This window comes from Montipora capricornis, chromosome 4 (assembly GCF_036669925.1).
Source record: "Montipora capricornis isolate CH-2021 chromosome 4, ASM3666992v2, whole genome shotgun sequence".
Classification (NCBI taxonomy): Eukaryota; Metazoa; Cnidaria; class Anthozoa; order Scleractinia; family Acroporidae; genus Montipora; species Montipora capricornis.
Window position 1 is genome coordinate 18,995,834 of NC_090886.1, and position 15,000 is coordinate 19,010,833.

At 39.2% G+C, this 15,000-nt stretch overlaps 1 protein-coding gene across 2 annotated transcripts in view; it reads right to left on the minus strand.

Moving 5' to 3' along the window:
- Positions 1–15,000, minus strand: part of LOC138045748 (CAP-Gly domain-containing linker protein 1-like) — a 310,682-nt gene that overhangs the window by 128,268 nt on the left and 167,414 nt on the right. For both annotated transcript variants that reach the window (XM_068892354.1, XM_068892353.1), the window contains 4 exons: positions 14,156–14,237; positions 12,557–12,640; positions 1,259–1,327; positions 110–256 (listed from right to left, as the gene is read on the minus strand). In XM_068892354.1, the coding sequence (XP_068748455.1) occupies positions 110–256; positions 1,259–1,327; positions 12,557–12,640; positions 14,156–14,237 (382 nt within the window). The remainder of the gene's footprint in view (positions 1–109; positions 257–1,258; positions 1,328–12,556; positions 12,641–14,155; positions 14,238–15,000) is intronic.

Sequence of the window (15,000 nt, forward strand, 5' to 3'; positions counted from 1 at the left end):
CTTCCAAGTGGCCAATGCTTACTCAGAGCAGCCATGAACAATTAAAAACACAACCCAAGCCTCTTCATCCACAATTAACCTCAAAAAGGAAATCTCAAAGCCATGTTACCTCTAAGCCTCTCTTTTCCTTCGAGACTTCGTCACTGTTGGCCCTTATTTCACTTAGCTCCAGCATTAAATTCTTCAATTTTACAGTTTGTTGCTTCATTTCCTCACTGATAAACAAGACTTCATCGTCTTTAGCTTGGAGTACAGCCTGAAAAGAAAAGCACATCTCATATATCAAGCTGTCGTACAGTATACTCTCCTAACCTAGAAGGATTTAATAAAGCAAGTATTATTACTGAGTCGTCCATAATGTGATTAAACGTTTTTTTTTTTCAAACCGTGCAAGAAACACGTTTCAGTGATTTCAAAGCTGATCGCTGGCTGATCAAACTAACTATGCTACATGTAGATCTATGCTCTCAATTCTCTTCCTTACTGGGGGAGCAGGACTGGCGCAGTGGTGAGAGCACTGCCCTTCCACCAATAAGGCCCAGGATCGATTCCGGGATTCTACAGTATATGTGGGTTGAGTTTGTTGGTTCTCTACTTTCCCCGGGTACTCCGGTTTTCCCCTCTCCTGAAAAACCAACATTTGCAGGCGTAGCCCAGTTGCGAAGTGCGCGGCTTTCAGAGCAAGGGGTCCCTAGTTCGATCCTCGGTGACTTCAACGTCTGTTTCCACTTTCCTCTGACCCGTGTAGCTATAGCTTGAAATATCCGTGAAACAGAGCAATGACAGATGGAGGGGGGTAAAATGCGCACCGTCGGCTTCCATTGATACCAGTTTCATAACTGAAGGAACTACCGACGTTAAATAAATTGACTTTACTTTACTTTACCTTCTTTGACAGTTTGTTTCCTTACCTCATTGACTCATTTGACTCATAAAACATGCGTTCTCAACAGTAATTAACCTCACTTTCTTAATTTTTGCCCTTCATTTTTCTGTTATTTTGATGTCATTTCTCATGCAGCAATTTAATTACGCAAGCAATTATAGTGTGATAGCGTAAATTGTTTTTGCCGGCTCTGGCAAAAACCTGTTCTCAATTGTGTGAAAATTTGAATTATAAGTAACCAATCAAAGTTGAAAAAATCCACTTGCATAAACATTTTTGAACAGTTTTTCTCGCATATTATGCAGAAAGTACATATCATAACCACATTCATTTTCAAGTCACGCTTCTTTAGATGTTAAATTAAATTCTGACCTCCATTTCTGCTTGATGAGCAACCTTTGCAATATTCTCTTTTTCAAGGCTTTCCTTCAACTGATATTTCTAAAATAGAGAATGCCACTAAAAACTAGTACTGTTACAACTAATTGTTTTTAGGGTCAACTCATGAATCACAAAGATGACAAATCAAAGACTACTTATAGAACTAAATTCATTCATGCACTTAAAAAAACGGTATTGCTAGGAATAAATCATTCAAAGAAAGCAGAGAGAAGCTGTTCAGGCACAATAAACTGCATATTGCTTTTTGGTGGAGGGTGTAAACTGCAGGTTGCAGGACATTGTTGCACCATAGCTCAAACAACCAAAACCTTTATTAATGCTAACATTAGGCCGAAAAAATAATGTTTAAGACTAAGGTTAGCAGTTTTGTAGAAATTTGGGTTGTTTCAGTTATGGTAAAACAATGAACTGCATCCAAACCTGCAACCTGCACTTTACACCCTGCACTGCATTCATGCTGTGTAAGAAGTAAAAAAATAAAGAAATAAAGACATAAAGAGCCTTTTCATTTTTTATTTTCATCTGGCAAAACACATTTTAAATGTATACATGTATCTGTTAGCATGTGTCCTAGACAACATGCGTTACGTTTTTCACCATGAAGGCTGCTGAGGAACAAAACAGACATGAAAAACATCCATTTAACTCATTTTTTTTTTTTAGTTCTGGACAGAAAAATTGTTAAGCTATGCAAAGGTTGCATGGTTCTGCAATGAGCGTAAGTTTTAGATGTTTAAAGAGACATTCAGCCACCACGTTCATGTCACATCTCCATCTTTAAGTGAATGTTTTTAAAGGGTACATTTTCCTAAATAACTATAGTGCAGGATATTACTGAACCTCAGTGTAAATGCAATCAAACTCCTTGCTTATAGAATGCTCTTGTAGAATATCTCAAATTCTAGTGTTACGTTATCGAATGTTAAGCATTTTTTTGGTTTTTGTTGCACAGCACATGGGGCAGGTGTTTTCCTATGTGAAATACTGCTCTATGTGCCTTCCACTCACTAAGTTATTCATTCATGTTTACAGCCTTGTCCATACTGGGCATAAATGCATAAAAAATGCACTGTGAACAGATGCTTCTCTGTGTGTGGGGGCTTCACTCTACTGTCTGCAGAGCTCAGTACCTTTCATGGTAAAAGTAAAGAATCCAATCCCACCAACGTGTCAGCCAACACGTCGGCCAACGCTTTGGTCGACACGCGATCAACACACTACCGTTGCGTCGGCCCACACACTTCCCCTGCATTGGTCCACACACTACATACGCATTGGTCGAAATACTCTTTCAAATTTTGTTATTTCTTTCTGTTGGAAGCAAGAACAACTTCCTAAGGAACGACGAAAACGTGATAGTCAAATAGCAGTCATTTTATACATTAAACACTAGTACCTAGGTCTTCTCAATGTTTTGGCAAGGGTCAGTTACCAAAGCTGGGAGTTAATTTGCATGTCGGCCTACATATTGACCTCATTGCCATGTTTATTTTTCGTTCATTAAAAAAAGATTCGAAAGTTTAAACTCTTTACTGATCATTGACTTTTTAATAATTATGTGGAGGCTCCTAAAGGAGCAATTTTTAATATTGCAGTTTTACTGCAGTGGAAACTGTTCAGCTATGTCTTTCAGCAACTGCTCGAATGCTCGGCCTTTTCAAAAGCCGGAACCAGGTGAACTCATCCAAGTAGCTGGGTATGTATTCATACAGGGTACCACACATCCACTTTAACTTCTTCTTGACCAAAGCCCACACACCTTCGATAGTATTGGTGTGTGCACCACTGTCGGGGTCAACAAAGTTCTTGCAATGATTTACTGATAGATGGATGTATCCTAGCTAGTTGAGTGGTATGTACGAAAACTATCAGTGATCGAGCAGGAGTGCCCAAGGCAGCTGGGCGGTCTGTTGCCATTGGTGAAACGACTTCGCATCGTGAAGAGGCTGCTACCGATGGCTTTGGAAGATGCCTTCTATTCCTAGAGGGCTTTGTCAACTACAACAAAAAACGGCTCCTTTGAAAAGGTCTTTGTCCAAGTCAATTGCAATATGTAGTTCCCTTGTGCTCAAATATGTTCTTGAAGGAATGGATTATGCTCCCCTTACAGCAAATGAACACTGTTAAATAAGCTAAAATGAAATGTCATAATTTGCTGCACCCTATAAGAGGCCCTGAATAATAATAATAATATTTTAAATAGCTGATAAACCTAAAGTCTCGGGCAACGCATAGGCCACAGCCATGCAAGAAATGTTCACACAGTATAGCACAAAGAATGCCATGAAAAGTTCTAAAAAAGGAAACAGCAAACTCACTGTCTTTATACACCTTATTCCAAAGTGGCCCCCATTTTGTTATTCTTTTGTTTTCTTGCAAATCATCCCTTGTTGCCTTGTTCAAGGTTATGTATTATTTTGAACGAGGCAACTAGGGCTTATTTGCAAGCAAGAGGATACTAAAATGACTCCTATTTTGCAATAAGGTGTATACACATACACAATGAGTCCTTCTAGAATGACAAAAACTGGCTCAAAGATGAAAACACAAACCATGAAAACTTCATACTTACTGAAATGGATGTAGCAAAAACTACGAGAATACAATGAACCATTTTAAATGACAACATATTGTCCAGAGATCATTGTAGCAAGGAAGGAAATTTTAAGTGTTTTATGCAAAGCTCATTCAGCTCCAGTTCACATGTCATATAACTGTTTCTTAGTCTCTGTCATCTTCATCAACAACAAAAGCGTGTCACAAATGAATTGAGGAGATAAATAACAAAGGCAATACAGGTAGGTCATTTCCTATCACATGAACAATTTGATTTGATAGACTTCAGGAACTTGAGATATTCATGTGGAAAATATCACTAGTTACTTTTGCATGTTATTGAACATTACAACATTACAGTGGCAATTCCCTCTGCAAACTAAGATCAGTGAATAGGCTTTAAAATCAATCAAATGACTCTTGGAATAATCATGGCTTTTCAAAAAAGCTGCATACTCAGTGTTCTCACCAGACCATGCCCTTGCAAGATTCCAGAAAGTCAAATAAAAATGGCGCATTAAAAGCCATGCAAATGCACCCAGTTGCAAATGGTGCACAAGGATGCTACAAGCAAAACAGACTTTTGCAAGTAAGGTAGCTGTGCTTTAATGGTCAAGTGGATATTCCATCTCTTTGCTTCTTCAAGTGAATGAAAACAGTTTATGAAAGTATTCAAAGCCTTCAATTTTACTGACTTTCTCCTTCGTTAGTCACAACAGCATGGCACAGCTTCAACATCTTGACCACCACATTGGATCAGGTAGGTCCTTTGTGTAACAGATAATTCAGAGCGAGGGCTCATGTTCATTGTGGCACACAGAAAATTAGATTCTTTCGCCCCAAGTATCAAGGATTTAAGAAAGTGTAGAAGATCTTCGAAACGCTGGTAAAGAGAATCATGAAAAGGACAACGTGGCAAGCAAACATCAAAACATTGTTTCACTGAAGAAAGACAGTGCTTTTCAGAGTGAATGGCAGTCAAAATGCACATGGTTTGCCTATAATGCTGACAAAAAGATCATGACCTGTAAGATCTGTCTTGAGGCAAACAAATCAAATACATTTACAATATTGTCGAAGGGCCAACATTGCAAGAGTGTCAATTTTAACATGCCATGATGAAGTGGCTGAGAAATTACGAAGGACTTTTTCCACCCTAGTCAAGTAGCACAAGTAACTTTGTCCCACTTAAGCTCCTGCAGGGCCCCTATTATTCAGTAAGGAGGCCCTGGGACTCCCGAAGACAAAATCGGTTGTGACAACACTGCATACAAAAAGAAAACAAAGACATAATGGAGGTTTTCCAGAACCATAAAATCAATCTGATGGCTGGCGCTCCAAGAACTCCACAGACACAAGGACAAGTTAAAAGGAACAACAGGACAGCTAAAGAGAACTTGACAAACATCTTGAAGAAAATAGTTGGTGTTCATTTCTAGGAGTGGCCGCATATAAAAGAAATATCCCCAAACACAGAGCTACCTCCAGACTCCCATATGAGCTAGCCTTTTGCCGTCAATAGTCTCAACAGCAGAAGCAACAACAGAACAAGGAAATGTGAAGAGGAATCAAACACTGAACAAGAAGAGGAAACCATGACTGGAAGTGAGGTGAAACCAAGAAAAGAACCAGACATTAAATGTAATACTGCACGCACTCAAAAAATAGCAGAAAAGCAGATTCAATACCAAATAAAACTTAGTAACGTGGAAAGGAAAGCACAAGATTGTTCATTCAAAATGTGTAAGCGAGTTAAGACTGAAACTAATCAAAAACAAGCCAAACATAACCAAAAAAATGGAACTTGCAAGACAAAAGGCCAAACAGTTTTAAGTTAACGACTTTGTTTGTGTCAAGACAGATAAATGAAACATACAATTCTTTCAAGACAGATAAAGTGCTCAAAACATCACAGTTCTTCAACCTAATGTTGTTGTTGGCCAAATAATGGAAAAAGAAAACAATTAAGTATGACTGGCTACAAACATGAATTAATAAGTAGCCTTATTTCACCCACAAGATGAACAAAATGTGAAACACCAAACGTGAAATTTAATAAAGAAACAGCATTCACCTTCACAACTGCCTGCCACATTGCACAAGAACAATGAGGGTTTTTTTTTATATACTATTAATTTATTTTCAACTTCAGTGTACTTCTTTGACTTTTCTTATTTTTTGTCTTTTCTTCTTACTCATGCAAAACCTAGTCAGCTCGTCTAGTTTGTTTCTATTCTGAGCAAGATTTTTGGTTATCTGAGTTGATTTATATTACGTTGTAATTGTCTCTATTTTCTTTAATTAAACGAGTATTGTTGTAACATATGCAATTCTTCTTCAAACTAACTTTCTTCTTATTGGCAGAGGATATTCTTTGTTAGCTGTGGTCCCTTCTCCACTTAAAGAAAATGTCACAAAAAGGAAGTGAAGAGAACATTGAGATGTCAACCATACATAGAAAGTGCAAAGAAAGAAACAGTAGTGGAAGCCCACCTGATATACCTCCAATTAAGACCCTTGTGGATATGAACTACATCAAGGATGATGGCAATATTAGGATCGTAATGAACAAAACTAGTAGAAACATAAACGATCGAGTTACTACAAGAAAACTGTGCTCTGCGAAAGCAATATAAAGAATTGAAGCTCTCTATAGAATTCAATAACAGCAAACTAGAATCTCTAAAACAAGAAAACCAGAAGCTTAAATATTAAGTGTCACTGCTCAAGGATTTGCTTCATGAAATGAAAGATAGTGTCAACACCCTACATGAGGATCCCGGAACCGCAAGAATGCAGCTTGATGACTTAGAGAAATGCACGAGAAAGCACAATCTGGAGATTCACGGAATTACCTCAAGAATTCCATCAACTCGATCCTCAACCTGATTCATCACAATATTACCAGCAAGATGTTAGTAGGTGTAATGTCGTTAATCAGTCATAATTATGCACATGTATTAACAAAACACGTGAGCGAGTAAAATCTCTGGAACACGAGCATGGTGTTGTGTTTACTCCCAGTTGGCTCGACACCACATCTGGGGACGAGGAGTTAGCATTTTTCACAGTTAAACCACTTTGGTTATGCATTAGTAGCCCCCAAGCGATTGTCGTGGCGATCGGATGGTGTTTTCTCAGAATATTCAAGACAAAGCAGCAGCTTGCGGCTCGTTTAAAAACCCATGGTGGTTTCATTACCAAACGGCAACGCAGGTCCCCGATGGCAAAAATGGCTTGGCAGACTAGAGTGCCTGCTCACTGGAATGAATATCACAGCTCCCAAATGAAAGCGAGCGCTTTTACTTCATTATGCTGGTCAAGCAGTCGCTTAAATATTTGACAGTTTGCCCGACACTGGAGGCAACAATGATTATGACACTGCGGTCGTCGAACTTAATGATACTTCTCGCCACAGACGAACATAGCCTATGAAGTCTTCAATTTTCGACAGTCAAAACAAAACGAAGATGAATTGCTTGATAGCTTTCATACTCGACTGCAGCAGCTTGCGAAAACCTGTGAATTTTCCGACATCAATAAAGCAACTCTTAAAGTTGGGACGAGCGTTAGGACTCAGCGAGAAACAAGCCAAATAAGTGGAAAAAACCGACTCCGATATTCACAGAACCAAGAGCATGGGAAGCGATCGTCGTTCCTGGCCGCAAAGCACAAACTCCTTGCCGTCACGTTCAACCCAGTCACTGACACGGTCAGGCAATTGTCATTACACAAACAAGCCCACTAGAGCTCCCGAGAAATGCTCATCATAGGAATGCATGTCCAGCTCATGGTAAATCATGCAGAGCTTGTGACAAAGTTGGTCATTTTGCTCATGTTTGCAGATCAAAACTGTAAACTGTGGCGTATGTGAACCCTCGCCAACAGTCCAATGAAGAATACGAGTACGCATACAGAGTAAATTATCTAGAGAGCAAGAAGCCTCCAATGTGTCGAGTAGAAATAGATGGAACTTTTGTAGAGATGATGATTGATACAGGTGCATCTGTCAACCTTTTGAAGAATGAGCAATTCTGGTAACCAAAGGCTACAGCCTTGCCAGAACAAGATTTATTCGTATGGATCAGCAAACCCTCTCCCTGTGCCAGGAACTTTCACAGCATCTATAAAATCTAATACCATCACCACTACCATTCAGTTACACGTTGTGAAGGGTACGACTGGAAATCTCCTCAGCTACAACACTGCACAGAAGCTTGGCTTGATTGTGATGTCTGTTAACACTGCCACCGTTGCTGAGAAGACAGAGAACAGCCCTGACTCCCTCAAGGAAGAGTTCAAGTCTTTGTTTTGAGGTGTAGGAAAGGTACCCAACAAGATGATTAAGTTACATGTCGATCCTGAGGTGATCCCCAGACAACAACCACACTGTAGAATACCTTTTCGTGTTCAAGATGCCGTGGAGAAAGAGCTTGAAAGGTTAGAAGAGCTTGATATCATCGAACAAGTTGATGGTCCCACTCCTTGGATTAGTCCCATTGTCGTCGTGCCAAAGAAATCTGGAGCTGTCCGAATCTGTGTTGATATGCGTGAGGCAAACAAAGCAATCAAGAGAGAAAAACACCTAATGCCAACCATAAATGACCTCATTGCTGATTTAAATGGGGCAACCCATTTTAGCACATTAGATCTGTCTTCAGGGTATCACCAACTTGAACTTGCACTGGAAAGTCGCAATGTCACCGCTTTCAGCACCCATATTGGCTTACGACGATACAAGCGACTGCCATTCGGAGTCAATGCAGCATCCGAAATTTTCCAAGAAGGAATCAGAGAGCTCCTTACAGGCTCACACGGATGTAAGAACATTGTGTTCGGGAAAAGCCAAGAAGAGCATGCCATGAGCCTTCGTGGTGTTCTTCAATGAAGACAAGTGTGAGTTCTCCAAAACCGAAATCAAGTTTTATGGGCACATATACAGCTCCAGTGGCATCAGACCAGATCCTTTGAAGATCGAAGCAATCCAAACAGCAAGTCCTCCGAAGAATCCCAGTGAAGTCAAGTCTTTGCTTGGCATGACTCGGTATGTATCACGTTTCATTTCGAACTATGCCATGATCACAGCCCCACTTCGTCTGCTGACAAGACAAGACACACCCTGGAAATGGGAACAAGAAGAACAGAGAGCATTAGCAGAGTTGAAAGAAGTTTTCGTCGGAGACCAAGTGATGTCATATTTTGACCCAAAGAAGAAGACCGAAATAACTGTTGATGCAAGCCCAGTTGGCCTTGGTGGTTTGTTGTTGCAAGAAGGGAAAGCTCTCAGTTATGCAAGTCGAGCCTTGAGTGATATTGAGAGCTGTTATTCTCAAACAGAGCGAGAAATGCTTGCTGTAGTATGGCGCGTAGAACATTTTCATCTCTACGTCTTGGAGCTCAGTTTTCAGTCATCACTGATCACAGGCCACTCATTGGTATCTCTAGTAACCACAAGCAAGCCTCAGCACGGATTGAAAGGTGGAAACTTCGCTTGATGCCTTATGACTGTAAACTTGTTTAGCGACCTGGCAGAGATGCAGAAAACCCTGCTGATTTCATGAGCCCGCATCCCAGTTCAAAACCAGTGGAACAGAATGTTGCTGAAGATTACGTCCATTTTGTGTGCAACAATGCTGTCCCAAAGGCAGTGACGCTCTAACAAATTAAGCAAGCAACCAAAGAAGATGTAGAGTTGCAAGCCGTTGTTAAAGCAGTACAAGCAACTGAAAGAAGATATCTTAGAATTCAATGGCTTGGTCTTGAGAGCAAACAGGATCGTTATACCCACTTCCCTCAGAAATAAAGCAGTTGATCTGCGGCATCAAGGATCACCAAGGGATGGTGAAAACCAAAGAACTTCGGAGACACAAAGTGTGGTTCCCAGGAATAGATAACCTTGTGGAGGAGAAAGTGAAGATAACTAGGCATCGTTTCTGAGGAAAAGATGCAATGTAAAGAGCCCCCTAAAAGGACAAGTGGTTACCAGAGGGAATACAGTAACAATGGCATTGAGGCTGAGAAGTTGATCATTTCCCAGTTCACCTCAACTTCTCTTTCACAACAAGTTACAGGGTAAATTGCTGTGGTTATTACAAGAACAGCCCAAAAATAATGCACGTGCAAGGAGTAGCACAAGAACATGCAAGCTGGTGCAAGAAGTGAAAAGAACATTCAAAGCACAAGAAATTGGAAAGCTTGCCGCAAGAAGTTACTAACCTAACCGCAAGATGCAAAAAGCGCAAGAAGTTAGCAGGTTCAACCGCAAGAGTAGTCGGGTCGCGCCCGTGTTGCTTGTTCAAAGAGCTGATCATGTATTGTGTTTTCCAAAACATAAATCGCTTCTAGAGGGAAGGAATACACATGTTATCTTCATGGGAAACATTTTATGGCCATGGGATCAAAACTTGACGCTTGGTCATACCCAGTTTGTCACACTCCATATTTAACACACTCGCTTAAAGAAAGGCAGTTGAGCGTGTATGTTTCAAAACAGTACTTTCAGAAAAAGAAAATTCCTTCTTCAATCACACCATGTAATTTCCAACAAGTAGGCTCGCAAGCATACATTGTACTAGTAACAAACCACTTCTAAATAACGAAAGTTTGAATCTGTTGTAGATTGAACGCGTAGCAATTTGCATGTGATGCCAAGTTGCCTTAGAGAATCTGCCTCTCTGGGACTCCAGGACACATTAAACTTGATTTGTGTTGATCTTCTTCTAGCCATCAACGTAACAGTTATCGTGAACTGAGAGTCGGATGCACAATCAACCTTAATTTAATCGGATAAGGTATTTCAAATGTGGAGAAAATATCATAGAACGACAATATATCCAGCTTATTGGAAAATATATGTGTAGGAGGCTGATTTTTGAGCCTCTTGCATGACTTATCAACAGTGTGACAACATTCTACATTTGCAGCAAATGGTTTGCGTGGAAGGAGATATAATTATATTCTCATCCCTCCTTTGATAAACATTTCTTTGAATGGGATTTATGGTAGTCGAAAAGGTTTTTGTCTGATATTTATTCTGATTGCTATCAAACGACAAGTCTGTGCACACGTACTAAAAAATCATCATATCATGGCAATTCATTTGTTTACATGAGATACCTATAACTCCCGCTGTCGTGACTGTCACTCCACTTTTTATTTTGCACCATACACGTTATAATAGGAGATTCGACCATGCTTGACCCCGAAAACTAGTGTCTTGTCAGTTTTTATATCACCTTCTTTCTGAGATTTTGCCGCAAGGAAGTTCTTGCGGTCCAGATTTCTTAACGGAAAGAAGTTCTTGCGATGTCAACTTCCAACCGCAACAAAGTTCTTGCAGCTGGAAGAATTGTGGCACAAGTAACTGCAAGAAACTGCAAGTTACCAGCTTGCGGACACAAAAACAAGCTCTTGGGATTGCATTATTTTTGGGCTGTACTGTAGTTCTACTGCTCGTGTCATATATACGAGAAAGACTTCTGAATCACCAAATTCAGGTTAACAGTAGTCAATACTAAATAAGAGCTTAATTTAGTGCCCCTCCTCCCACATGTGAAAGCCCTTTGCCCGATGTCGGGCAGGGATGTTATCTGGATGGGAGACCCATATGCACCGTAAATCCTTTTTTTTTTTCCAAGTCGAATACTCATATTTCATGGAATCCTGGCCAAAATCTGAGATTAAAGTGCAGTACTTGGGAGAAATTTGGAGGTCAGAATCACCAGATGAGCGGGGATACCATGCAGATGATGCATTTATGAAAAGAATATGTATCAAAACAACTAATGTGTGAGGCTTGTGGAATGTGGCTAAAGATGCAAAGTTTGGAGTAAAGAGATGACACCACAAAAATAAAATCTGGATTTTTTTAAAAATTGTCTGAGAGATTACTATTTAAAGATGTCCCTTGCCAAAAAATCAGCGTGTTGGCGAAAATTGACTCCATACGAACAATCAAGAGGTGCATGATTATCATTTGTGCATATTTTGAATTGATCAAAACCGAGGTGACGATACACATAAAGTGCTACTATGACCAAAAGTCAATTCTACTTTTGATTTTGTTACAGTAACTGAACATTAAGTGACCGAAGTCTTAAGCCTTCATTTCAAAAAGACACCTGTTTATTTTGACATTTTCCTAATTAATGGTCCGTCATTACTAACTTTAAAATCTTGAGAGAGCTGGATCAAGGATAAGATGACGTTTAAGACTAACGATAGTTTAAAAATGCAATGTGCCTGCACACCCCTAAATTAACTAATAAGGTGCATTTACATGCTGCAGTTTTAAGCTAGCGAGTCTAAACTTGCACTCAAAGAAAACAGCCTTCGGATAAAATTCGAAGCTCAAGATTTTGCCAGTCAGGTGTCAAGCAAACAAGCTTTCAAAATCTGAAGGAAAAAGAAGAGTGAATTTTTGGATCAGAGTAGAACTTTTAGATAGCAAATAAACGACAAACAAAAACTTGCTAAAGCTCACCCTACTTAAGATTAGAAATGCGGTCTAATGTCGAACACAATAAACATATTTGAATAATAGGGGTCTAGAAAAATTCAAAAGCTGTTGGCTTGCAAAATGTTGGCTCATGAAAATTTAAGTATTTGAAAAGGCAATAAACAACAAACTAGCAATGACATAGGTTAAGAGGAATAGAGGCCAACCGCTAAAAAGTTGCCCTCTGTTCCGAATCACTTAAAAAGGCATCTTACCAATTGTTTCACCATCTTTTCTGTAACTTCAGTTTTTTCACCATACATCTTTTCCACCGCCTTCACATCTTTGATGTGAAGTTCCTTTCAACCAAACACAAAATGAAATATTAATTTTTAATTCCCTGCTTCCTTATTTTCAGTGGAAACTCAACCCTCTTAATTCTAAAACTACAGTAAGCAACTAACTCTGCTGGACGATAAATAGGGTGTCAGGGTTCTTGTTAAGAGCCGGTAACCGGTTATTTTTACCGGCTGTTCAAGTAAATGTTACCGGCTGTTTCACTGAAATATTTACCGAAATTATCCAAGGAATGTTCATTTGTTCAAAGGTGAAATTACATTTCGTTTATGGGAAAATATTGCTTTCCCCCTCCAACCAATCCTGTGAAGATATCTGGCACATGTTATTGTTTCGAAAATATACCATTTGCAGACCTTCCAACTCTCACGCATTTTGCGTGAGACACACGCATTTGATATATTTCTCACGCCCACACGCATAGACACCACTTTCTTACGCCTCCAGCGTCCGTCCTAAAAGCAGCTAAATCTGTTACTTATGAATACAACAAAGCACATAAGCGTAAGCTATAATGGTTAACATTGAAGTATAGGTTAATGCTCATAGCTAGTTGCGAGCTAGTCAGTGTTGTTGTTTTAATTGTAAATACGAAAACCCAGAACTTTTACTTCTTAAACGGCAATATTAATCAAAGAAGTTACATAAATTATTGAATGCAGATGTCAAAAAAGTGTTACTTTTGAGATTTTATGGGACATTTTTGTACCTTTAGAATTTTGTAAATCTTTTCTGAAAATGCAGAAAATTGCATTTCTGGGACTCAAATTTTCAAAATGTTTCCGGGGGGGCATGCCCCCGGACCCCCCTAGGTGACAGCCAATGAAATAGCATAACCTACTTTCCTTTTGCTGAGTATTAAATTAATTTAGCAGCCGCTGGCATGTGACAGCGATCGATACGAACGTCAAGTTAAGACTTGAGCTTGCCAACCCATGCAGGGGCAGGTAACAAAGTTACCTGCTATTTTTGGTTTTTTACCTCCTGTGCAAAAACTTAGCAAGAACCCTGGGGTGTTGCAACAAATAAGAACAAACAATTATAGCAAGCCCTCCTTTAAAAAATAGTATCCAAAAGTATTTGTGTTGAATATGTAAGTTGGCAATTCAGATTATAAACAATATGACTCATTTCTATTGCTTTCTCCTAAGAAATCGCCTTCCTGTAAGTTACAAACAACTCTGAACAATGCAGCAACTGGTCAGATTATTTATTTATATCCCTAATACAGCTATGCCAAAGAATGCAATGAATGTTTATGGCCTTGTGGACTGTGTGTATATTTAAGTAGAGTCTGTCGAGTAACTGGCAGAGTATCCAAATATCTGTAGTTTTAAAGCCTAGTTTTGATCACATTTTCACATTCACGTTCTTTCTGTTATTCCATTTGTTATTGTGCACAGTTTTACCAAAAATGTAATTATTTGAGTGCAACCTTTTATAAAAAAAGATTATCAAGAAACCAAAATCAAGCTAAACATGAGATAGGTATGAACATGTGACCAGTACGACAGCACCTTTGCCAGAACAAGATCCTCATTAAGTTTACCAATCTTGATCTGAGATTCAGCTAATGATGATTTCTGTGTATCTATAATTCTGGGAAAGAAAGCATACAATCATGAGTAAAAGATAGAAATGGGAGATACAGTGACAATATTTATTCTTATTCTCTGGGAGCAAGAAGCAAACACATCCTTAGATTTATCAGAGGCTGCAGGTGCACAAAAATGTTAATGCCCAATCACAGCTTGCAAAAGCAGGGACCAACATAACATGATTCTCTGGTTTTTTGCATTCTGCAATGCTACTGCACATAATTTCTTCCATCACTGGTGCACACATTAGCTCGTGCACATTCCTAAAATGCCGGGTTTTCATTGACTCCAAGCTTCATCCGTCAAAAAAGGGCTATTTTCCCATGAACAAGTACATGTACAGTGACCACAATTTTTTAATTCATATTTTTACTGAGAACAGTGTCTTCATGGAGTAGTAAAAAAAACAGCCAGATTTTTTGCAATTTCATAAAATTGTACGGAAGGAGCCAATACGAGTGGAACAGCCCCACTCAAGTTAAATCTATTTTGGAAGGCTAACTACTCGCGAAGGCATGCAAATAGATTTTTCAGGTTCGTATGTGAATTTAACGTAGAATGACCAGGTTCTGTGTAATGTCATGGACTACATTGTTTCATAAAATTCAGCTAAATTTGTCCAACATTGGGGATGCGCAAGCATTGTCAAAGTGGCTTTAAATAGACATATTCATCAGCATCGTATTATGGAAGCAAGCACGGTGAGTGACCTTCCCCTTATTAATTACATTTTTATCATTGGCTTGAAATGTTACAACAGCGTG